Below are 25,819 nucleotides of genomic sequence, written 5' to 3'. Positions count from 1 at the left end.
GTTATGTTTTGTGATTTGTGACTAGGTCTTGTTGTCTTGTGTTTCTGTTTTCAAGAATATATTGTTGAAACTGTATAGTCAAATCCTACGTGTGCAAATTATCTGGAAATCCAAATTGAAGGTAGGGCTTAGTGAATCTTTCATTTATATGAATTTATGAACATTTTGGCAGGAATTGGAATGTCCTTTGAAAGTGGAAAAACACATTTATAGTAACAACTTTGATCAAAATCTATTGTAATTTATTCTATATTCTTATTCTCAAACATGCTTTTTGTTGCTGTTTGCTCCTCCACTGTGACTCTCACAGCCATGAAAGACAGAGGGAAGTCCAGGACTCGGACACAAGAGACCAGTCAGAACAGTTCTGAGAACAGCCTGACAGACATCCTCAGTGTCCGGAGTGCCAGTGATATTGTCCTACAGCCAATGCCACCAGGGAGAAAGAATAGCCGATCCCACTTACACAACATGGATGTGACTAAAGAGAGGGCTGACATGGGAAGGCGTCCAATGGCCACGCCACCCATCAGGCTCCCAATGCTCACTGTAACCTCTCTCAATGTCCAAAGGATCAAAAACACCCCCAAGGTGCCTCGCATGCCTCGTCTGCAGCTGGAGGGACAGATGGGTAGCAAGTGTCTGGGTCCGGTCAAAACAAAAACTGGAGGGAGCACATTTACCTCCAGCAAAAAGCAGGAGCCAGAGATTAAATCCAGCAGACCACAGACACCAGGAAGCATCCCTAAGAGGCCCAATGTATGCTCCACTGCAGCCAAGGCAGTAGCTCCTTTATCTGGGACTCCATGCAGCCAGTCTGAGGTCAGGATCCAGGCCAATCCTCTCCAGACGTCTAACATCCAGGACCAAAGGCCCCTCTCTCCTCTTGCTCAGGCCAGACGGTCTCTGTCCGACGGCAGCCTCTTGCAGCCGCCATGTTCTCCTGTGGATGTCCTCCAGCCGGAGGTCCAGGCCAGCAGAAGCCTGGCACGACCCAAGACCGGGATAGCTAGGATAACAAGACATACTGACGGCAGCACTCTGAGGTTCCCTAACCAGACCTTAGAGCTTATAAACTCCATGGGTAGGAGGGAGAGCACCAATTCTTTCCCTGTGTTGCCAACCATTGCAGTGTCAGCCTCACCTGCCCAGATGGCCATCCCATTGCCTACCCCAATGGTCAGCCATGTGCCTGACCTTCTGGTGCCTACTCCATCTGCTTCTCCGGTTCCTTCCAGCCGAGTGCCTGCCCCACCTGCCTACCCAGTGCCAGCCCGGCCAGCCAACGCCAGATCACGGCGTGTGTCGAAGAGGATCCAGCTCTTACAGATCCGGTCTGCTATGCTGGACCAGCAGCTACAAGAACAACTGGGTGACAAACAAATCATATTACCCTCTGAGCCCCTGTCCTTCAGTAGCACTGAGAGGATATTCCTCTGTGGTCCACCTTTAATCTGCCACCCAGCTAACGTAGGCGGAGATGATGGCTGTCACCCCCTGCCCAGACCTACGCCCAGCCACACAGGTCACACCGCTTTACTGACCAGTAGGAGAGCCATGCAGGCGGGCGAGAAGTGCCCCTTTGAAATCCTCTTGACCCCCTTGGCCCCACTGGCGGAACAGCCTCCTATCAAGCGGTGGCACATGCCCGCCTCCCGTGCCAAGGCAAAGCGGGAATGGGAGAATAGCCAACGAGGGCGCAGGAAGAGAGTGAAGCCCATTCACTGGGATGTTAACTTTAAGTCTGGGCCTTTCTTCCATGTGTGTGTCTCTCCATCACTGCCCTCGATCTTGGAGGTGGATGAAGAGTCTCTTTCTGAAGAGATGGAGCAAAGCAAGTTGTAGGGGGTCGCGCAAACACACACACCTTCATTTTATTACCTTTATTTAAATAGGCAAGTTAGTTAAGAACAAATTCTTATTTACAATGACGGCCTACCCCGGCCAAACCCTAACGGCACTGGGCCAATTGTACGTCGCCCTATGGGACCAGTGCATTAGACGGCTGCGCCAATCGGGAGCCCTATTGAGACCTCATGGCCTACCATGGACCAGAGAGGATCAGCCAGCATCATCCCAGCGTCTGCTCTGCCTGCCATCCTAGTACCTCCACTGCCCTTTCAACCCCAAACCACAAAGGGCAGGTGACAGAAATGATTCAGCGCCCACCGATCCAGGCTGTTGTGCATAAGCAGCAGCAGCTACTTTCAGAAGTACTGTTGGAACAGACTTTTCCTATGAGATCCAACAGGAGCCACAAGCTGTCAAAGTACTTCCATCCCTGGGGTGTGTAGCTTCTCGAAGAGTGTTCTCTTCCTGAAGATGGACTGCTTCAACCCCTTGGGAGTACCCAGAGTATCTAGTACGCTAGAGTGATGATAGAATATGTCCCTCAGTATCAACTAGAGATTAATATTAATCCACTTGTTATTCTAGTTAGGCAAATGTTAATTTATCCTCAGCATGTTCCAAAGAATTCTGTTTCTATAAAGTTTTAATGCAGTTGAAAATGATCTGTGGTGTGTGTTGTTGGTTTCTTGTGAGCAAAGGAATAATTAAGAATATGTACATATAAATATAAGGATGAGCAATGGCCGAACGGCATAGGCAAGATGCAGTAGATGGTATAGAGTAGAGTATATACATATGAGATGAGTAATGTAGGGTATGTAAACATTATATAAAGTGGCATTGTTTAAGTGACTAGTGATACATTTATTACATCGTATTATTAACTATTAGTGGCTAGAGATTGAGTATGTATCTTGGCAGCAGCCACACAATGCATTGCAATGCATTGCCATCAGCCATTGAGAGAATGCCTCCTATGAAATCTATAAAAGCTATCCAACTGCCTACGTTGTACCTAATGGAACCGTAAAATAATTAACAAGTTTAAATTCTCGATATTTGACGCATTCATTCTATTTTTTGGCTGAAAATATTCATGTAGCATGCCACAATGGTGCAACACGGATGGCAATTCAACGGCTGTAGTGTAGTTCTTCTGTAAAGTATTTAAACTGGAACAACCATTTCAGTAATGGATTCAATATATCCAAGTAACAGATTAATAGTTTAGAATTTTTTTTTTTTTTTCTGTAACATTCAAAGTCAGCAGGCTTTGTATTCTTGAGACCTTAGTCACTACAAAAGTGAACCACCCACCCGGAAAAACTCCCCCGAATAGTGAGATAGAGGACATTTGTCATCTGCCTATGAGCTTAAGTCAAGTGAGTCCCATTAAATCCTCAGAAGTACACCAAGATAACCAGAAGCATCTCATACACTTATTTTCTCTGATCTGCAACTATTCTGTTATGTACATAGAACTTTACTGCTCTCCAGTCCCTGTTTACTAGTGCTTGGGGAGAAGCAGCAATGCCTTTCTTACAGTCTTGTTTTCCAGGCGTTTATCCCATTCGGTTGAAATTCATCAAGGAATCTTCAACTGCATCCACCTCTATTGTCGACCAATACCTTTTTGTTCCTTTGGCACCTTTGGAAAGAGATGGCATTATGAATGACTACATTAAATAAAGGTTGACTACAATACAGTACTTGAACATCTCTCTGTATTAACTCTACAAGGTTACAGCTGTATCTGCAGAGAGTGTGTTGAGATTAAACGAACAATTCCAATGAAATAACTACAGAGATAAGGATGTGAGAGGAGAATGTGCAATGCTGACATCAAGGCAGACTCAATCTGTATGGAATCTAGTTGACACTACAGAGTGAAAATGCACTGACTGAAGGCAAGAGGAAACATGCTTACCGTGTGAGCCTCTCTTTTGTCCCAGCTTTCCCTTGGTCATTGGCTGTTTGGCCCGAATCGCTGACATCTCTCCTGGAAAACATCAGTGGAAAACATGTCGAGAAGGACATTGTAATTAAGAATAGGTCCATGTGTATGTAAGGTATAGGCACACCGGTCAGATTTTCTTCATAGAAATTGCCTTCCTCTGATGATCCTGATGGCCCTGGGACATAACCATCTTCACTATTGTCAATACTGGTTATTGAGTCATCAGTCCTGTATCCAAGCATAGCTTTGGTCAACTCTATTGCAGAAGAAAAGTATATTGGATAACTAGACAGATAACACAAAGTATTTGGACACTGGCACATTTTGATTAGTTATGGCTCTGTGCTCCTCTACATTACATTAGGTTATAAAACAATGAATATGGGATGGAAGTGCAGACTTGCCTGTCTTTGATTTACAAAGCTGATTCACACGAACTTACAGTATGTGCTGGTGTTGAATGACACTAACTTACGTATACGCTGTCTGTTCTGATCAACGGCGGTGCAGGCAGCCTCGGTGTCTGACATCTAAGGATACAATAAAATGAAACTAGTCATGTGCAAATTAGGCAATTGAATATGATTCAACCATCCCCAGTATCCTCATTCTAAACAACTGACAAACCTGAGTGTCACGTTCTGACCTTTATTTTCCTTTGCTTTGTCTTTAGTCAGTATGGTCAGGGCGTGAGTTGGGGTGGGCAGTCTATGTTATGTGTTTCTATGTTTAGGTTTGTCATTTGGCCTGATATGGTTCTCAATCAGAGGCAGGTGTTTTGCATTGTCTCTGATTGGGAACCATATTAAGGTAGACTGTTTTCACTATTGGTTTGTGGGTGATTGTTCCTGTTCATGTGTTCCTGGTTTGTCTGTGTTCACTAGTTCGGGACTGTAGCGTCGTTGGGTTTTCGTCTGTTTATTGTTTTTGTTCATAATTGATTAGTATTCTAATAAATATGGATACGCACCACGCTGCGCTTTGGTCCTCCTCTCCTTCCACCGACGAGAGCCATTACACTGAGCTTCGGGATTTATTATTTCCTTTTCAAATCTGGCCTACATGTTGAATTATGTTTCTTTTAGAGTTTCCATGCATCTTCTTAGCCTCTGCAGTGCCTTTGTAAAGGAAGACAAGTTTCTAAAAGAATGGTTGAGACTTAAAAGAATGACAAGATTGCTCAGCACACAACAAAGGGGATGGGCTGGTGGACCCCAATGACTGTTATCATTGACTGACAGAGGTCCTACAAACATCTATTACAATTTCCTTTTTTAAGACGACTTTCAAAGTAAAAAAGCAAGTATAAGCATAACATAAGCACATTATGCAAGTTCCTGGATGCAACTAAGGCTGATCTGCTTTTATGGATGAACTAAACAAGAAACAGTAAGAGTGATATGGCTAAAGCAAGGCATGTGAATTGGCACAGTCCTACCAAATTTGACACTTTCCACAATCTTTATTCCTGTTGTGGTGTTTCACTGTTTAAAATGCAAAGCCAAAATAACTAGCAACTTATTTCTCTTTGCGTAATGGCGATAAAAAACCCGCCAAAACTTAAATGAGGGGATTTATTTAAATATTTCAGCACGTTTGCATGCTTATGACTTGACAAAACAGATGAAAAGGAACTGGCTTTTCTAGCTAGCTTGTAAACCAATTCAAGTTACACTAGCAATATTATTTTCCAATGCATGTAACATTGGGTTAACCACAAGACATTTTTACCAATTATGCTAAACTAGCACGCTAACCGCTAGCTAGCACGCTAATCATTGGCTAGCACGCTAATCATTAGCAAGCAGTAAATAAGTATAAAGTAACAATTGCACATTAATGAATTGTTTGGATGAGCCCACCAATTTCAATCTCATGACGCAGTATATCTGACACAATATGGCTTTCAGACATTGTCAATGCATGTTGGATTCAGCCGAAAGATATACATGAGCTAACAGAAATTACAAATAAAGACAATGGGAACATGCATTGCTTGCCAATACACCACATACAATTTTAGTTAAAATATTGGTTAACAGTTTAGTTAATAGCTTACCTTCTTGCATGAATGAGAACGTCTGCAACCATCCTCCTCTTCCTTAAAAAACTTGCTGCACACCTACTTTTGTTGTGATCATGCTCAGGCAGAGACAGGCTTGCCAGATCAATTTCACATTTCTAGTAATTCCAGTAAAAACCCGCCTTCAAAGCCTGAAAACTGTTACAATCTCAGCAGATTACAGGGAAATGAATGGGTAAAAAAAAAATACCATGTTGATAACGGTGCAAAATACCAAGTCCATACTATGGCAAGAACAGCTCAAATAAGCAAAGAGAAACGACAGTCCATCATTACTTTAAGACATGAAGGTCAGTCAATGCGGAACATTTCAAGAACTTTGAAAGTTTCTTCAAGTGCAGTCGCAAAAACCATCAAGCGCTATGATGAAACTGGCTCTCATGAGGACCACCACAGGAAAGGAAGACCCAGAGTTACCTCTACTGCAGAGGTTAAGTTCATTAGAGTTAACTCCACCACATATTGTAGCCCAAATAAATGCTTCACAGAGTTCAAGTAACAGACACATCTCAACATCAACTGTTCAGAGGAGACTACCTGAATCAGGCCTTCATGGTCGAATTTCTGCAAAGAAAGCAATACTAAAGGACACCAATAAGAAGAAGAGACTTGCTTGGGCCAAGAAACACTAGAAATGGACATTAGACCGATGGAAATCTGTGGCTACTTTGAAGAATCTGAAATATAAATTATATTTTGATTTGTTTAACACTTTTTTGGTTACTACATGATTCCATATGTGTTATTTCATAGTTTTGATGTCTTCACTATTATTCTACAATGTAGAAAATAGTAAAAATAAAGAAAAACCCTGAATGAGTAGGTGTGTCCAAACATTTGACTGGTACTGTACCTCACATACCTTTTATAGCTCTAGATTACTACAGTTGTAACAGGCTATTGGGGAAGAATAGTCTGGTGCCTCAAAGGGACTACTACAATTACAACTTCTAACTGTTATTACTTTGATTACCACCATTCCTATGTTAAATATACATTTAAATCTAACATAGGCTTTTAGTCCACTGACCGTCTCTTTCTTCTTGCTGAAGACGGGCATTGCCACCGTGGTCATGAGAAGTAAACTTTGAGCCTTTGTGGCGAAGAGCTGGAGGAATAATTGCAGCATTAGTACATATTTATGCATCAGAAATAACATTTTGTTTATCCTAAACAAATCAAAAAGCTGTTGGTTCTGGTACTACTCCTACTTGTTAACTTCTAATACCTGCAATTAAGACTCGTTACGCTAGAGGGTGTCATACAACTGCAACTGGTGACAGCCAATCGAAAGCTTGGGAGACTGCGTTCACCGTTACCACAAGGCCTAAACAGAAGAGGACTACACTAAAAGGGATTCCCTATCAGACAAGATGTATTTCCCACAGTCTCTTTTTACCTCCTTCGTATTGGGTAGCTGTCAGTGTGAGTGAGTGAGGGTCAGGTCCGATGATAGAGGTGAGGTGAGATGAGAGAATGAGCACAGTAGCAGGACAGAAGACAAATACAGGGAGGAGTCATAAACTACACAGACACACAGAATGAATGAACTAATGTAACTGACAGCACATGATAATACAGTAGACAGTTGACTTTCAAACAGGGCAGTGTGAGGTGACAAACGTGGTTAAATGCAACAACAACACGTTGCCTTTGAAGCCAAAGAAAGTGCAGATTTGGATCCTGGAAGAAAAGGCAGAATGTACTGCAGTTAACAGGCAAAGCCCACTGGGTAAGTATAGCTGCCGTACTCACCACAGTGTCCATGTAAGCCTCGGTCCAGATTATGTCATGATTGTGATTGATGACCATTGGTCGGCTCAGGACGTGAAGGTACTCCATGACATTCTCCTGCACATCAGCCAGAGTGGAGATGTGTGTGTAGTAACCCTTGTTGTTGCAGGCGATCCACTTGGTGTTGTCCGCAAAGGTCATCACTCTGCCAATAAGGTAAGTGAAGAGGCGCACCTGAAAGAGACAGTATCGGAGACTGATATTCAATTCAGTCAGTTCATTAAGTAAATACTGAACATATTAAACTGATATGGCTGTTAAAGTGATGTCATCAAAATACCTTGCTGTTCAGGGGAAGTAGGGAAATAGAAAATAGAATTACAGAAGAATTTACGTGTATTGTTAGTTATTACTGCACTGTTGGGAGCGAGGAACACAAGCATTTCGCTGCACCGGCAATAACATCTGCTAAATATGTGTATGCGACCAATTAAATGTTATTACATTTTATTTTAATGTACCGTAAATAGGTATTACTGTAGGTCAAGTGTGTATGTAGTTATTCATATGGAGAAAATATTGGATATACCCTACAGTACCCTGCGATCAGGCCAGTTGAACTCTTCAAACACGTCTTTGAAGTCCTCCATGGCTCCATCTGTGATCAGCATGAAAGCCTGGTTACACAGGCTGCCCTGGCCCTTGGTCGCAGCCTGGGAGGAAGCACCACACAGTGAAGAACTGAGACTGGGCCAACAGCAAGTGTGTGGAAGTATACGAATGTATGTGAGGGTGTGTGTGTGTGTGTGTGTGTGTGTTGGAAGCAAACCTCGTTCAGGATTTTGAAGGATTCTTTCATGGCCTTCGCAACTTTTCCCTCTCCCTTCACGTGAAGCTCATCCACTAGCACCTTAAAATGCTAGAGAGAGAGAGAGAGAGCGCGAGAGCGAGAGAGACCATATTGATGTTAATTTATTTTCCCTTTTGTACTTTAACTATTTGCACATAATATGACGTTTGATATGTCTTTATTCTTTTGGAACTTTTGTGAGTGCAATGTTTACTGTACATTTTTGTATTGTTTATTTAACTTTTGTTTGTTATCTATTTCACTTGCTTTGGCAATGGAAACATGTTTCCCATGGCAATAAACCCTTCAATTTTCAAACCCTAAATGTAATTGAATTGAGGGAGAGGTCAGCACCTTTTACGGGGGGAAAACAATGTGATCACACTCTTGCTCTTTTGCACCCCAGTAACTCTACTTGCACATCATCATCTGCACATCTATCACTCCAGTGTTAATGCTAAATTGTAATTATTTTGCCTCTATGGTCTATTTATTGCCTACCTCCCTACTCTTCTACATTTGCACACACTGTACATATATTTTTTTATTGTATTATTGACTGTACGTTTGTTTATGTGTAACTCTGTGTTGTTGTTTTTGTCGCACTGCTTTGCTTCATCTTGGCCAGGTCGCAGTTGTAAATGAGAACTTGTTCTCAACTGGCCTACCTGGTTAAATAAAGTTTTTATATATTTTTTTTAATTACAGAAATACAGCACAGCCTAGCACAGGACAAGACAGTGTAAGGTCAAATACACCAGTCCAGTTGACTGAATACCGAGATAGTTTTTCATGGCCCCTCTGACCTGGTTGCAGTCTCTGGTTGCTGGCTATAAAGCTATTTGTGACAATTGTATTTAACACACTATTCCAACAGTATTTGATTGATTGAACACTATAATGCAAAAAAGTGTGTAATGTTCCAAGTTTGTTTACTTAACACACCTGGCAACTACACAGGCATGAATTACCTTAACAAAAGAGAGTACTCTAGGTCCTAAGGGTAACCAGAGTGTGAACCTCATTCCTGCGGTTATACCCATCATGGTGCCAGAGGCATACAGAATGTTCGTGAGAGGATCTGGTTGTAGGATATACTGTAGGAGCAGATGCCAGGTGGATAAAACCAAACAGGAAAACATTAGTAGCTCTACTCATAAATCACCCAGCGCAAAGTTTACCGGCCAGTATGCTTGCCTCCCTCCCTCCCTCCCTGTCTGTCTGCCTAACTGCCCACTTACCTGCCTGTCAGTCAGTCAGTCTGCCTACCCAGCCATCACTTAGTTGACTGATTACTGCTATGGTACAGTATATGGACAGAGTGATTGATTGACTGATTTAACATCCCTTTTCAGCAGGGGTTGGAGCCGGTTCAAGGAACAGAACCGAAAACCCGAAAATATTGAAGATTTTTTAGGAATAGAATCAGAACAAAGTGATCTATACTGTCCCAGAACAAAACCGTTATTTTAAAAGCATGGAAACCAGTTAATAACATGAATTTATGTTTTGGCCATTTTTTTCCATTCGCACAAAAAATGCAACAAAGCGTGAATGCAAAGCCCTCACTCAGAAACCTATTCCAGTGTCTGCCTGCCAGCTGAAAATCTTTGCCAGTGTGTGTGCATGTGTAAGGTATCTGCCCCTCCCCCCGAAACATAGTCTACTGTAGCTACTGAAGTTACAAGCGTGATTCAGAAATTAGGGAGAATGTTTTTTTCAATGCTAGAAAAAAGGGTTCCATAAGGGTTCTTCAGTTGTTGCCATAGGAGAACCCTTTTTGGTTCCAGGTAGAACCCTTTTGGGTTCCATGTAGAACTCTCTGTGGAAAATTGTTAAACCTGGAACCAAAAGGGTTCTACCTGGAACCAAAAAGGGTTATTCAAAGGGTTCTCCTATGGGGACAGCCAATGAACCCTTTTAGGTTCAAGAGAGCATATTCTTTTCTAAGAGTGTAGTTAAGGATACTACAGTTATCACATTTCACTGTCTGAAGTTCAAAGACATTCAAAGTTCCTTCATAGAAGCCGCTCCTCTGTGGGTATAATTATGTGGGCCTAATTCAGACAAGGCAGGTCATAACAACAAGATGCCCAGCGTTTCAAGCCAAGCCTCCTCCTCCACCCTCTCTCACTCTCTCCACACCCGCACATTTTTTAATCGCACCTTGCGCCTTACACTTGTCTGTCTAACGCATGTAAATAGCTTGCCCGCCCCATAGCAAGCTGCTCTATCCGTCCTGATTGGTAAATTAATTTAGAATTTTGAGGTTTGAAAAGGAACAGAAAGGAATGACATAAACCGTTCGTTCTTTTTGGTATCGAACCGGTTCAGAACTTTATTTTCCTTGTTTGGAACAGTGGAACGTAACAAACTAAACAATGATTATTTTTCAGAATGAAATTATTGGAAAATTATAAGGTCCCAAGCCCTGGTTTTCAGGATGTTATCTCTCACACATTGCACTGCCAGACAAGCCCTGGTTTTCAGGATGTTATCTCTCACACATTGCACTGCCTGACAAGCCCTGGTTTTCAGGATGTTATCTCTCACACATTGCACTGCCTGACAAACATACATGTAGTCTACGTACACATTTTGCGAGCTAAAATCATATTGACTTATCAATACATTTTATGCATACATTACATTTCTATATTGGGGCGGCAGGTAGCCTAGTGGTTAGAGTGTTGGACTAGTAACCGAAAGGTTGCAAGATCAAATCCCCGAGCTGACAAGGTAAAAATCTGTCATTCTGCACCTGAACAAGACAGTTAACCCATTATTCCTACGCCGTCATTGAAAATAAGAATGTGTTCTTAACTGACTTGCCTAGTTAAATAAAGGTAAAAATATCATATAAATACATTTGTGTTCTACATATTATAGTATACATATTTTAAAAATGATTCCATCCCTGTCAGTCACACTCCATTACAGTCCCTCTCCACAGTAGGCTGATGGTTGTGAATGACGGCTGACCTGGCCTGCTCTCTGATCCACACTGGGCCAATGCATGAAGCGTGAGTTGGGGTGGGCAGTCTATGTTGTGTGTTTCTATGTTTAGGTTTGTCATTTGGCCTGATATGGTTCTCAATCAGAGGCAGGTGTTTTGCATTGTCTCTGATTGGGAACCATATTAAGGTAGACTGTTTTCACTATTGGTTTGTGGGTGATTGTTCCTGTTCATGTGTTCCTGGTTTGTCTGTGTTCACTAGTTCGGGACTGTAGCTTCGTTGGGTTTTCGTCTGTTTATTGTTTTTGTTCATAATTGATTAGTATTCTAATAAATATGGATACGCACCACGCTGCGCTTTGGTCCTCCTCTCCTTCCACCGACGAGAGCCATTACACTGAGCTTCGGGATTTATTATTTCCTTTTCAAATCTGGCCTACATGTTGAATTATGTTTCTTTTAGAGTTTCCATGCATCTTCTTAGCCTCTGCAGTGCCTTTGTAAAGGAAGACAAGTTTCTAAAAGAATGGTTGAGACTTAATAAAAGAATAACAAGATTGCTCAGCACACAACAAAGGGGATGGGCTGGTGGACACCAATGACTGTTATCATTGACTGACAGAGGTCCTACAAACATCTATTACAATTTCCTTTTTTAAGACGACTTTCAAAGTAAAAAAGCAAGTATAAGCATAACATAAGCACATTATGCAAGTTCCTGGATGCAACTAAGGCTGATCTGCTTTTATGGATGAACTAAACAAGAAACAGTAAGAGTGATATGGCTAAAGCAAGGCATGTGAATTGGCACAGTCCTACCAAATTTGACACTTTCCACAATCTTTATTCCTGTTGTGGTGTTTCACTGTTTAAAATGCAAAGCCAAAATAACTAGCAACTTATTTCTCTTTGCGTAATGGCGATAAAAAACCCGCCAAAACTTAAATGAGGGGATTTATTTAAATATTTCAGCACGTTTGCATGCTTATGACTTGACAAAACAGATGAAAATGAACTGGCTTTTCTAGCTAGCTTGTAAACCAATTCAAGTTACACTAGCAATATTATTTTCCAATGCATGTAACATTGGGTCAACCACAAGACATTTTTACCAATTATGCTAAACTAGCACGCTAACCGCTAGCTAGCACGCTAATCATTGGCTAGCACGCTAATCATTAGCAAGCAGTAAATAAGTATAAAGTAATTGCACATTAATGAATTGTTTGGATGAGCCCACCAATTTCAATCTCATGACGCAGTATATCTGACACAATATGGCTTTCAGACATTGTCAATGCATGTTGGATTCAGCCGAAAGATATACATGAGCTAACAGAAATTACAAATAAAGACAATGGGAACATGCATTACTTGCCTATACACCACATACAATTTTAGTTAAAATATTGGTTAACAGTTCAGTTAATAGCTTACCTTCTTGCATGAATGAGAACATCTGCAACCATCCTCCTCTTCCTTAAAAACTTGCTGCACAGCTACTTTTGTTGTGATCATGCTCAGGCAGAGACAGGCTTGCCAGATCAATTTCACATTTCTAGTAATTCCAGTAAAAACCCGCCTTCAAAGCCTGAAAACTGTTACAATCTCAGCAGATTACAGGGAAATGAATGGGTTTAAAAAAAATACCATGTTGATAACGGTGCAATACAGTATAGAAGTAGTATAAATACTTGCACGCAGCAACCAACACTTTTTACCCGCAGCAAAGTTTTAAAAGTACCTCAATAAAAGACAACGCATTGTACATGGCAACCCTGGGGAGAGATTTGTCACTGCAGCGTGGGGGAGGGGGAACTGTGTTGACCTGTGAAAGTTTTGGTGGTTTGGTACTTTTGTGCACACTGCAGTGGGGGAGGGACAGCTTCTCCAGCGGAAATTATGGCTAGTAGACAATGATTCCATCAGCCCAGATTTCTGAATATGTGTGCAATATTATTACTGTCACCTACATTTCCTTAGACAATTTGGGTTTGTAGCTTACACAATCAGTATCAGTGAGGTGTTAAGTGCAGCTACTTGAATGGTCTGTAGACTTGCTGACACAAAAATAGCTAATGGCAGGTTAAGATTCTAACTAGCAACCTAACCCCTCAGCAATCAGGTTCACTACCTGCACACAGACCAAACAGCCTAGTGATATTAACAGCCATCTCATCTCTATTGGCACTCAGCTACTCTCACAATCTCTGTTTCTCTCTCATAACAGGCCATTTTTTTATCGTATTTGCATTTACCCTCCACTAGACCCCTGGTTTCACAAGGTGGAATACAATGTACTGATAATACGTGATTTCAGGTTTGTACTGCTGTGAAGACGTAGGCCTTTACATCAGCATTGATCTCTTTGCAAAAAGCCTCAAGAAAACTCATAATAAACTTGGGAAACTGATGTTCATATCTTAAAGGACAAGTCCCTATAAGCTTTTGTCAGGAATCGGGACTAGGTGAACAAAGCCAATGCAACTGCATGTTTTACAAATGGGAGGCTATCTTATGGTAGGCCTAGTTATAAAATGACATTATAGGCCGACACTGTACACTATAGGCCTATTTCTTTGCCGGATTGGAGAATGTCTGCAATTGTCTTGCCTAGTGAAGCAAAACTGCCAAAACATGGCCTGGTCATGGATGAAAAGCACCTTTTCAAAATGGGGTAGAACTGAGGGAACATAAGGCGGACCCCAGGATTTCAGCTTCCCGTGTTAGCTGTTGTAATCCTCTTGCTGCGTTTATTTGTAGATAGACTCACCCCAACAGGGAGTTATGAGTTGGGAGGTATAATCAAAATGTCTGCTTAATGCTTTTGAGGGAGCAGCAGAAAAGTGTATCCAAGCTGGGGTACCCCTTGCTAGAATTGTTAGTTGTAGCAGTAGTAGTAGCCATGTAATGGCAGCAGTGTTGTAGTTGAGTCACTAAAGCACAAGTCCGAGTCAATTCACAAGACCCTATGGCTAACTCTGAGTTGAGTCAAAGTCACCCATGTTTGAGTCGAGTCGAGTTACAAGTCCCTATGGCTGAAATAAGAGTGCCTGTGTTTGAATCCCGGTCCAAGATTTCAAGTCTAAGACAATGGGTCCATATTAACTTAATATTAAGTAATTAACCCAGTCAGATAGTGGCGGGGGGGAATTTGAGCAATCATTTTTTATATCCCCTTTCTTTCTGTGCCAACAAATGTTTATATGCTACAGGTCAACCAGATTGTCAGCTAGCTAGCTAATTAGGTAACACGATTGAACATGGTGTGACTGCACAGCTTCTCTATCTTTGATGTAGTCTAAACAGAAACTGAAAGACACAGACAGATACACTTTTATAAACTATACTGATGTCAGATATCAGTGGCTAATGTTCACATTCTGTGGCGGTCAACTGCTCCTAGATCTGTGAAAAGTTCTACAGCAACAACAACACATTTTATGTTGGTGTTAGTGTTAGGATTTGTGTTTATTGCACTATAACCCAATGCTCTATCACATGTGATATAATATTAGCAACTGTTAGCCTGGGCGTCTGTGTGTGTGTGCTGAAAGTAACATTGTGCCCCAGATAGTGTGCTGAGAAGCTGTGGTTAACCTTGAGCGAGAACAGTATGCTTTCTATGCAGGTGCAAATAGCTCAGACAATGTTACAGAACTGTCTGGCCCCAGTCTCTAGGGTGTGGGAGCGTAATCTACACAGCAACAGCGCCGGACACCAAGGTGCGCCAAGAGACTGGGACTAGCCTGAGCGCCGGCGATAGGCTGAGCAAAGTTTAAACCACGCTCAGCCTCTACTGTGATAGGCCAACAGACGGGTTGGAACAACGTCTGTCACCGTATAAGAACAGCTGTTTACTTACATCCTGCCAGTTCTCTGTTCTGCCCTGCGAGGTGATACAGAGAACCCGTATATACGAAAATTGCATTTACCATTTATCGCTTAAGTTTAATAAAAATATTCAGTGACTCTGAATCACATTTTGACCTGATACCAGATTTGAATTGACGCAAATCCCTTATATTAGAGAGCACAAAACAGGCCTATCTGAATTTAACTTCATCATTTAAATCACATATTTTAATGTAAGCTTTGATTTGTATCATATTAAATGTTTTTCAGTGCATAGTAGTCTACAAGAGTCGGTGGAACATTTCCATATTAGTAGTACAGTTGAGTGAGAATTTGAGCTAGCAGTTGGAATTTTGATACATTGTATGACACACCCTACACTACAGCCAATCGTTGAGCAGCCTCCCATCCCCTTCTCTGCTCCCATCCCCCTCTCTGCTCTCCCCCCACCAAGTTATATATATTAAGGCCAAATATAAGTCTTAATGAAGAAACTGCTATAGACAATACTGATGTAAGATATTAGTGGCTGATGTTAACATTATGTGGAGATCAACTGGTCCTAGATCTGTGACTTTATAAGTGCCTAAGGCCAACTCTAATATACAGTACCAGTCAAAAGTTTGGACACACCAACTCATTCAAGGCTTTTTCATAATTTTTTACTATTTTCTACATTGTAGAATAGTGAACACATCAAAACTGAGAATAACACATATGAAATCATGTTGTAACCAAAAAAGTGTTAAACAAATCAAAATATTTTTTATATTTGAGATTCTTCAAAGTACAAGTGTCCAGGACAAGCCTTCTTAAATCCATGGTCCGATTAGCTCGAGACTCACAGATGCATCTCCCCTCATCGCCATAGACATGTTTAAGCTGTGACCCCCCCAGACAAATTCCCTCAATAGCTTGAAAGACTAGAAATGTACAAATACCCTTAGAGAGAATTTGTAAGCGTTCCAAAAAGGGCAAAAAATAACGGGTAAAAACCTGGTTTTCTAATATGTACCGGTTCATGAGGGTTGCCTAATCACACATATGAAATTTTAGAAAGGTGTGACCTTTTTAACCCTTCGAAACAGCCCCTATGACCCCAATGTAAGGCACTTCCGGTTGTCACAGGAAGCTGAAAGTAAACACATATCCTCATTGGGGTAGGATTTTACAGAATCCTGAGTTTCAAGTCTTTACGTTAAGAACTGACTGATTTACAGAGGGTTGAATTCAGTGGTTTTCAAGAACTGCAGGGAGTGAAATTAAAACCACGTTTAGGGTCCCTTCTTGCTTCTCCTTGCTTGCTTTGTCAGTAGCAGTTGGTGACACACAGCATAAAAAACCCTCTCCTTTCTATGCGCATATGGATGTTGACAATCACAAAAAATCCCAATCGCCATCACACTGCACACTACCCTATCTCATCTGAACAAAAGGGATACCTATGTAAGAATGCTGTTCATTGACTACAGCTCAGCATTCAACACCATAGTACCCTCCAAGCTCAACACTAAATTTGATGCCCTGGGTCTCGACCCCACCCTGTGCAATTGGGTTCTGGACTTCCTGACGGGTCACCCCCGTTCTCAGCACCCTCCTGTACTCCCTGTTCAAGTTCCTCAATGTACATGTCACCGATAAACTAAAATGGTCGACCCACACACAGTGTGGTGAAGAAGGCGCAACAGCCTAAATACAGTCTTGAAATCATTAGAGACTTTAATAAAAGGAACACTAGTCACTTTAATAATGCCACTTTAAGAATGTTTACATATCTCACATTACTCATCTCATATGTATATACTGCTGCTGTATCCTATATGATCAATTCTACACTATCTGATACTTCTCATCCATATTTGTATATGAATATATTCTTATCTCATTCCTTTACTACATTGTATGTATTAGCTATTGTTGTGGAAGTGTTAGATTTACCTGTTAGATACTGCTGAACTGTCAAATCAAGATGCACAAACGTTCGCCATAATCGCAATAACATCTGCTAACCATGTGTATTTATGTACGGTATGTTATACCATATATGGAATCTTGCCTATGCCATTCGGTCATTACTCATCCATATATTTATATGTAGATATTCTATTCCATCCCTTTACTTGATTTGTGTGTATTAGGTAGTTGTTGTGGAATGGTTGTTGTGGAATTGTTAGATATTACAAAACTCTTGATGCTGCAATGATGAAAATATCTCAAAAACCAAGAGAGGAATTACTTAAAACTCCACCAAAGAAGAAAAACAACGCAACCATCTTTTGCACTAAGTACACCAAGGGTTCAGAGAAAATTAAAGCAATCCTGAAAAAGGACTGGCATATTCTGCAATCAGACAACAACAAAAAAATTGCCCACATCTTCAAGGAACCTCCACTGGTGGTCTATAAGTGTGGTCGCAATATTGGAGATAGCTTGGTGAGATCTGACATGCCCCCTGAGCTCACTCAGACACTCTTGACACCTATCCCAAATGGGAACTACAAATGTGGCTCATGCGCAATAGCACTATAAAAACATCCTTCTTCAGACACCCACATACAGGTCGAAAAATCCCTGTTAGGGGTATCATCTCATGCAAGACCACGGGATTAATCTATCTCATCACCTGTTCATGTGGAAAAGCCTACAAAGGGAGGCTTACTGGATATCCTGTCTAAAAACATTGACCCCTAGTGGTCTGAATATTGACTTTGATCTCAGGCCCTTCTTATGAACAATTCTTTCTTTTTATGATCAAGTCTTTCTACAGTTTATTAGCGTACACCTGTTCCCTCTGTTGATGATGCTCATTACACATTAAGGCTGAACCAAAAGATTACATGTTACAAATATGAAACAATTAAATATGTGAAATTGAATTAAACAATAATGTATGTGGATGCTAATTTGATGTACTATATTCAATGATGTTTCTATATGATAATAGCCTAATATATTTAATATGCCATAAACAATTGTTTTTTTTAACAGTTTCACTAATTCATTCTAATTAACTTACTCATTATGACACACCCCTCACTATTGTCATTGGTTGCACTAACTGCACTGTTTGTCTACATAACCTGGTTCAAGTATTCATGACATTACCCTGAAGCAGGCACAGTGATGCTGAAACGTTGGTAAATACCCAATAAATTACTGGGACTTTATATATGGAGTGTGCAACTTTCTTTATTTTAATATAAATCATTTAAGTAAAAATACGTTAAAGTACTGTATCTGTACTTTACTATTTATGTTTTTGACATATTTTACTTTTACTTAACATTCCTAAAGAATATGATGTACTTTTTACTCCAAACATTTTCCCTGACACACCAAAGTACTCATTACATTATGAATGCTTAGCAGGACAGAAAATAGTCAAATTCCCACACTTATCAAGAGAACATCCCTGGTCATCCCTACTGCCTCTGATCTGGCGGACTCACTAATCACTAAACACAAATGCTTTGTTTTTAAACGATATCTGAGTGTGACCCTGGCTATCCGGTTTGCTTAATTTAAGGAATTTTAAATTCATACTTTTACTTTTCATACTTAAGATGCTATAATAAATAGATAATTGCGATTTTCAGATTTATTTGAGTAGAGAGAATTTATTTGCGGTGCATATATGCTGATAAGTTGAATATGAAACTAAAGTGAATTTTTTTCCAAAGGCGTCTGTGGCATTAGCTGCGAACGTTCCACACAGATGTTCAATGAGCGATCGAGTTCTACTAAACTCACTAGGCCTACTCTCATTTTAATCAATTCAAAACCACTACTGTAATGAAAAAAAGCCAGTAAACTGAATAATTACTGTCAAACTATTATTTTTATTAAATTGTTGAATTAGTCCTATTTTATTTAATGTTACATTTCATGCCTATTCAAGTGGATTTGACAAACTTCTATGATGTGGACGGACGGCTGCTATGTCATAATGTACATGATGTCATAATGAAGCATTCTTTTGTTAAAATAAAACATTCCATAGACAGGTCATTAACGCTCTTCTTGAACTGAGGTAGGACCTATAATTTAATGAAATAATCTCAAATGCATTACTTTTATTTTATGAGATCTTTGTGATTTGTGACTAGGTCTTGTTGTCTTGTGTTTCTGTTTTCAAGAATATATTGTTGAAACTGTATAGTCAAATCCTACGTGTGCAAATTATCTGGAAGTCCAAATTGAAGGTAGGCCTTAGTCTGTAAATATTTAATTTTTATGAATTTATGAACATTTGGCAGGAATTGGAATGTCCTTTGAAAGTGGAAGAACACTAGTTCATAATAACTTTGATCAAATTCTATTTATTCTAGATTCTTATTCTCAAACATGATTTTTGTTGTTGTTTGCTCCTCCACTGTGACTCTCACAGCCATGAAAGACAGAGGGAAGTTCAGGACTCGGACACAAGAGACCAGTCAGAACAGTTCTGAGAACAGCCTGACAGACATCCTCAGTGTCCGGAGTGCCAGTGATATTGTCCTACAGCCAATGCCACCAGGGAGAAAGAACAGCCAATCCCACGTCCACAACATGGATGTGACTAAAGAGAGGGCTGACATGGGAAGGCTTCCAATGGCCACTCCACCCATCAGGCTCCCAATGCTCACTGTGACCTCTCTCAATGTCCAAAGGATCAAAAACACCCCCAAGGTGCCTCGCATGCCTCGTCTGCAGCTGGAGGGACAGATGGGTAGCAAGTGTCTGGGTCCGGTCTTAACCAAAACCGGAGGGAGCACATATACCTCTAGCCACAAGCAGGAGCCAGAGGTTAAATCCAGCAGACCACAGACACCAGGAAGCATCCCTAGGAGGCCCAATGTATGCTCCACTGCAGCCAAGGCAGTAGCTCCTTTATCTGGGACTCCATGCAGCCAGTGTGAGGTCAGGATCCAGGCCAATCCTCTCCAGACGTCTAACATCCAGGACCAAAGTCCCGGCTCTCCTCCTGCTCAGGCCGGACGGTCTCTGTCCGACGGCAGCCTCTTGCAGCCGCCATGTTCTCCTGTGGATTTCCTCCAGCCGGAGGTCCAGGCCAGCAGAAGCCTGGCACGACCCAAGACCGGGATAGCTAGGATAACAAGACATACTGACGGCAGCACTCTGAGGTTCCCTAACCAGACCTTAGAGCTTATAAACTCCATGGGTAGGAGGGAGAGCACCAATTCTTTCCCTGTGCTGCCAACCATTGCAGTGTCAGCCTCACCTGCCCAGATGGCCATCCCATTTTCTACCCCAATGGTCAGCCATGTGCCTGACCTTCTGGTGCCTACTCCATCTGCTTCTCCGGTTCCTTCCAGCCGAGTGCCTGCCCCACCTGCCTACCCAGTGCCAGCCCGGCCAGCCAACGCCAGATCACGGCGTGTGTCCAAGAGGATCCAGCTCTTACAGATCCGGTCTGCTATGCTGGACCAGCAGCTACAAGAACAACTGGGTGACAAACAAATCATATTACCCTCTGAGCCCCTGTCCTTCAGTAGCACTGAGAGGATATTCCTCTGTGGTCCACCTTTAATCTACCACCCAGCTAACGTAGGCGGAGATGATGGCTGTCACCCCCTGCCCAGACCTACGCCCAGCCACACATGTCGCACCGACCACACCGCTTTACTGACCAGTAGGAGAGCCATGCAGGCGGGCGAGAAGTGCCCCTTTGAAATCCTCTTGACCCCCTTGGCCCCACTGGCGGAACAGCCTCCTATCAAGCGGTGGCACATGCCCGCCTCCCGTGCCAAGGCCAAGCGGGAATGGGAGAATAGCCAACGAGGGCGCAGGAAGAGAGTGAAGCCCATTCACTGGGATGTTAACTTTAAGTCTGGGCCTTTCTTCCATGTGTGTGTCTCTCCATCACTGCCCTCGATCTTGGAGGTGGATGAAGAGTCTCTTTCTGAAGAGATGGAGCAAAGCAAGTTGTAGGGGGTCGCGCAAACACACACACCTTCATTTTATTACCTTTATTTAAATAGGCAAGTTAGTTAAGAACAAATTCTTATTTACAATGACGGCCTACCCCGGCCAAACCCTAACCCGGACGGCACTGGGCCAATTGTACGTCGCCCTATGGGACCAGTGCCTTAGACGGCTGCGCCAATTGGGAACCCTATTGAGACCTCATGGCCTACCATGGACCAGAGAGGATCAGCCAGCATCATCCCAGCGTCTGCTCTGCCTGCCATCCTAGTACCTCCACTGCCCTTTCAACCCCAAACCACAAAGGGCAGGTGACAGAAATGATTCAGCGCCCAACGATCCAGGCTGTTGTGCATAAGCAGCAGCAGCAGCTACTTTCAGAAGTACTGTTGGAACAGACTTTTCCTATGAGATCCAACAGGAGCCACAAGCTGTCAAAGTACTTTCATCCCTGGGGTGTGTAGCTTCTCGAAGAGTGTTCTCTTCCTGAAGATGGACTGCTTCAACCCCTTGGGAGTACCCAGAGTATCTAGTACGCTAGAGTGATGATAGAATATGTCCCTCAGTATCAACTAGAGATTCATATTAATCCACTTGTTATTCTAGTTAGGCAAATGTTAATTTATCCTCAGCAAGTTCCAAAGAGATCTGTTTCTATAAAGTTTTAATGCAGTTGAAAATGATCTGTGGTGTGTGTTGTTGGTTTCTTGTGAGCAAAGGAATAATTAAGAATATGTACATATAAATATAAGGATGAGCGATGGCCGAACGGCATAGGCAAGATGCAGTAGATGGTATAGAGTACAGTATATACATATGAGATGAGTAATGTAGGGTATGTAAACATTATATAAAGTGGCATTGTTTAAGTGACTAGTGATACATTCATTACATCGTATTATTAACTATTAGTGGCTAGAGATTGAGTATGTATCTTGGCAGCAGCCACACAATGCATTGCCATCAGCCATTGAGAGAATGCCTCCTATGAAATCTATAAAAGCTATCCAACTGCCTACGTTGTACCTAATGGAACCGTAAAATAATTAACAAGTTTAAATTCTCGATATTTGACGCATTCATTCTATTTTTTGGCTGAAAATATTCATGTAGCATGCCACAATGGTGCAACATGGATGGCAATTCAACGGCTGTAGTGTAGTTCTTCTGTAAAGTATTTAAACTGGAACAACCATTTCAGTAATGGACTCAATATATCCAAGTAACAGATTAATAGTTTAGAATTGTATTTTTTTCCCCCTGTAACATTCAAAGTCAGCAGGCTTTGTATTCTTGAGACCTTAGTCACTACAAAAGTGAACCACCCACCCGGAAAAACTCCCCCGAATAGTGAGATAGAGGACATTTGTCATCTGCCTATGAGCTGAAGTCAAGTGAGTCCCATTAAATCCTCAGAAGTACACCAAGATACTGCTCTCCAGTCCCTGTTTACTAGTGCTTGGGGAGAAGCAGCAATGCATTTCTTACAGTCTTGTTTTCCAGGCGTTTATCCCATTCGGATGAAATTCATCAAGGAATCTTCAACTGCATCCACCTCTATTGTCGACCAATACCTTTTTGTTCCTTTGGCACCTTTGGAAAGAGATGGCATTATGAATGACTACATTAAATAAAGGTTGACTACAATACAGTACTTGAACATCTCTCTGTATTAACTCTACAAGGTTACAGCTGTATCTGCAGAGAGTGTGTTGAGATTAAACTAACAATCCCAACGAAATAACTACAGAGATAAGGATGTGAGAGGAGAATGTGCAATGCTGACATCAAGGCAGACTCAATCTGTATGGAATCTAGTTGACACTACAGAGTGAAAATGCACTGACTGAAGGCAAGAGGAAACATGCTTACCGTGTGAGCCTCTCTTTTGTCCCAGCTTTCCCTTGGTCATTGGCTGTTTGGCCCGAATCGCTGACATCTCTCCTGGAAAACATCAGTGGAAAACATGTCGAGAAGGACATTGTAATTAAGAATAGGTCCATGTGTATGTAAGGTATAGGCACACCGGTCAGATTTTCTTCATAGAAATTGCCTTCCTCTGATGATCCTGATGGCCCTGGGACATAACCATCTTCACTATTGTCAATACTGGTTATTGAGTCATCAGTCCTGTATCCAAGCATAGCTTTGGTCAACTCTATTGCAGAAGAAAAGTATATTGGATAACTAGACAGATAACACAAAGTATTTGGACACTGGCACATTTTGATTAGTTATGGCTCTGTGCTCCTCTACATTAGGTTATAAAACAATGAATATGGGATGGAAGTGCAGACTTGCCTGTCTTTGATTTACAAAGCTGATTCACACGAACTTACAGTATGTGCTGGTGTTGAATGACACTAACTTACGTATACGCTGTCTGTTCTGATCAACGGCGGTGCAGGCAGCCTCGGTGTCTGACATCTAAGGATACAATAAAATGAAATTAGTCATGTGCAAATTAGGCAATTGAATATGATTCAACCATCCCCAGTATCCTCATTCTAAACAACTGACAAACCTGAGTGTCACGTTCTGACCTTTATTTTCCTTTGCTTTGTCTTTAGTTAGTATGGTCAGGGCGTGAGTTGGGGTGGGCAGTCTATGTTATGTGTTTCTATGTTTAGGTTTGTCATTTGGCCTGATATGGTTCTCAATCAGAGGCAGGTGTTTTGCATTGTCTCTGATTGGGAACCATATTAAGGTAGCCTGTTTTCACTATTGGTTTGTGGGTGATTGTTCCTGTTCGTGTGTTCCTGGTTTGTCTGTGTTCACTAGTTCAGGACTGTAGCTTCGTTGGGTTTTCTTCTGTTTATTGTTTTTGTTCATAATTGATTAGTATTCTAATAAATATGGATACGCACCACGCTGCGCTTTGGTCCTCCTCTCCTTCCACTGACGAGAGCCATTACACTGAGCTTCGGGATTTATTATTTCCTTTTCAAATCTGGCCTACATATTGAATTATGTTTCTTTTAGAGTTTCCATGCATCTTCTTAGCCTCTGCAGTGCCTTTGTAAAGGAAGACAAGTTTCTAAAAGAATGGTTGAGACTTAAAAGAATGACAAGATTGCTCAGCACACAACAAAGGGGATGGGCTGGTGGACACCAATGACTGTTATCATTGACTGATAGAGGTCCTACAAACATCTATTACAATTTCCTTTTTTAAGATGACTTTCAAAGTAAAAAAGCAAGTATAAGCATAACATAAGCACATTATGCAAGTTCCTGGATGCAACTAAAGCTGATCTGCTTTTATGGATGAACAAAACAAGAAACAGTATGAGTGATATGGCTAAAGCAAGGCATGTGAATTGGCACAGTCCTACCAAATTTGACACTTTCCACAATCTTTATTCCTGTTGTGTTGTTTCACTCTTTAAAATGCAAAGCCAAAATAACTAGCAACTTATTTCTCTTTGGGTAATGGCGATAAAAAAACCCGCCAAAACTTAAGAGGGGATTTATTTAAATATTTCAGCACGCTTGCATGCTTATGACTTGACAAAACAGATGAAAAGGAACTGGCTTTTCTAGCTAGCTTGTAAACCAATTCAAGTTATACTAGCAATATTATTTTCCAATGCATGTGTTAGGGTTGCGAAAGTTCAACTGAGATAGGAACAATAGTACACCTGAACTTGGTTAAAATAATTGTTTAATTCAAAAGTTAATAAATGGCAAATACATTTTTTGTATATTCGGGTTCACTGCACCACCCCGCAGGGTGGAACAAGGAACTGACTTGTTCTTGACAAAGATAGTATATTATACTCATGACAGAGTTCCCACTTCCGAGCCGGCCTGTCAGAGTAGAGACTGGGCGTGGTTTAGACTCACCCAGCCTATCGTTGGTGTTGGCACATAAGCTGGTCCCAGCCCCTTTGCTCTCTCTGGTGTCCTGTCGCTGTTGCTGTGTAGATTACGCTCCCTCACCCCAGAGACTGGGGTCAGACAGTTTTATAACATTGTCTTAGATATCTGCACCTGTATACAATGTCCACTGTTCTCGCTCAAGGCTAACTACAGCTTCCCAGCACTCTTATCTGGCTAACTGTTACTTCCAGCACACACACACAGACACCCAGGCTCCCAGGCCAACAGTTTGTCAATATCCAATCACATTTAATACAGTTGCTAATCACGTTTGTTATAGTATTCAATCACATATAATACAGTTGCTAATATTCAATCACGTGTGTTATAGTATAACTCAGAACCTCACATATGTTCTTCGTGTGTATAGTTTATCTGTTATTGTCCATTGTACACCACAGTCAGCAGTCTCATGATTCACCCCCTCCTGTGTCTCTCTAAGATTAGCACAGTCTCGGTCACACAGTACAGCGCCCTTTTTTAACACACACACATTTCAGGCTGATACATTTGTTGCATACACACACACACATTTCAGGCTGTGGCCTCATGGTTAGACAGAGCACTGGTAAGAGTGAGAACAATGGAATATGCAGGTTCACATGAGTCAGTAATTCAAACTTTAATGCATAAGAAGCCCTACTAGCTTATAGTTAGTTAAGCATGTCAAAAAACCTTATAAAACCCCATACATGTAACATTGGGTTAACCACAAGACATTTTTTT

General features: G+C 41.5%; 1 protein-coding gene and 1 long non-coding RNA gene across 6 annotated transcripts; both read right to left on the bottom strand.

Moving 5' to 3' along the window:
* Positions 1-2,205: 2,205 nt before the first annotated feature.
* Positions 2,206-13,156, bottom strand: LOC129849624 (voltage-dependent calcium channel subunit alpha-2/delta-4-like). 5 transcript variants are annotated; one of them, XM_055916444.1, is made up of 11 exons: positions 12,869-13,156; positions 11,780-11,949; positions 8,455-8,544; positions 8,225-8,338; positions 7,647-7,859; positions 7,291-7,308; positions 5,868-6,999; positions 4,779-4,926; positions 4,284-4,338; positions 3,779-4,062; positions 2,206-3,499 (listed from the first exon to the last, which is right to left on the bottom strand). In XM_055916444.1, exons 2-7 carry the CDS (start codon positions 11,822-11,824, stop codon positions 6,757-6,759), a joined length of 723 nt encoding a protein of 240 aa, XP_055772419.1. In that variant the 5' UTR covers positions 11,825-11,949; positions 12,869-13,156; the 3' UTR covers positions 2,206-3,499; positions 3,779-4,062; positions 4,284-4,338; positions 4,779-4,926; positions 5,868-6,756. The 5 variants fall into 5 exon arrangements, with proteins under 5 accessions (XP_055772419.1, XP_055772417.1, XP_055772418.1 ...); XM_055916442.1 differs by having other exon boundaries at positions 4,779-6,999; XM_055916443.1 differs by having other exon boundaries at positions 3,779-3,850; positions 4,779-6,999.
* Positions 13,157-21,857: 8,701 nt separating this feature from the next.
* Positions 21,858-24,110, bottom strand: LOC129849625 (uncharacterized). Its single transcript, XR_008758673.1, has 4 exons — positions 24,079-24,110; positions 23,584-23,638; positions 23,084-23,367; positions 21,858-22,804 (listed from the first exon to the last, which is right to left on the bottom strand). It is a non-coding gene; the product is annotated as an uncharacterized LOC129849625 (long non-coding RNA).
* Positions 24,111-25,819: the final 1,709 nt, after the last annotated feature.

This window comes from Salvelinus fontinalis, unplaced genomic scaffold (assembly GCF_029448725.1).
Source record: "Salvelinus fontinalis isolate EN_2023a unplaced genomic scaffold, ASM2944872v1 scaffold_1587, whole genome shotgun sequence".
Taxonomy (NCBI): Eukaryota; Metazoa; Chordata; class Actinopteri; order Salmoniformes; family Salmonidae; genus Salvelinus; species Salvelinus fontinalis.
Note: the sequence above shows the minus strand (reverse complement) of the source record. Positions and strands in the feature narration are given on the sequence as shown.

Bases quoted from the DNA above. Each gene is read 5' to 3' on its own strand.
- LOC129849624 (XM_055916442.1), bottom strand. From the start codon at position 11,824: ATGGCTCTCGTCGGTGGAAGGAGAGGAGGACCAAAGCGCAGCGTG. The intron at 8,545-11,779 runs GTGCGTATCCAT...CTCTCTCTCTAG, and splicing joins GAGGACCAAAGCGCAGCGTG to CATTTTAAGGTGCTAGTGGA. The intron at 8,339-8,454 runs GTTTGCTTCCAA...GCTTCCTCCCAG, and splicing joins CCTTCAAAATCCTGAACGAG to GCTGCGACCAAGGGCCAGGG.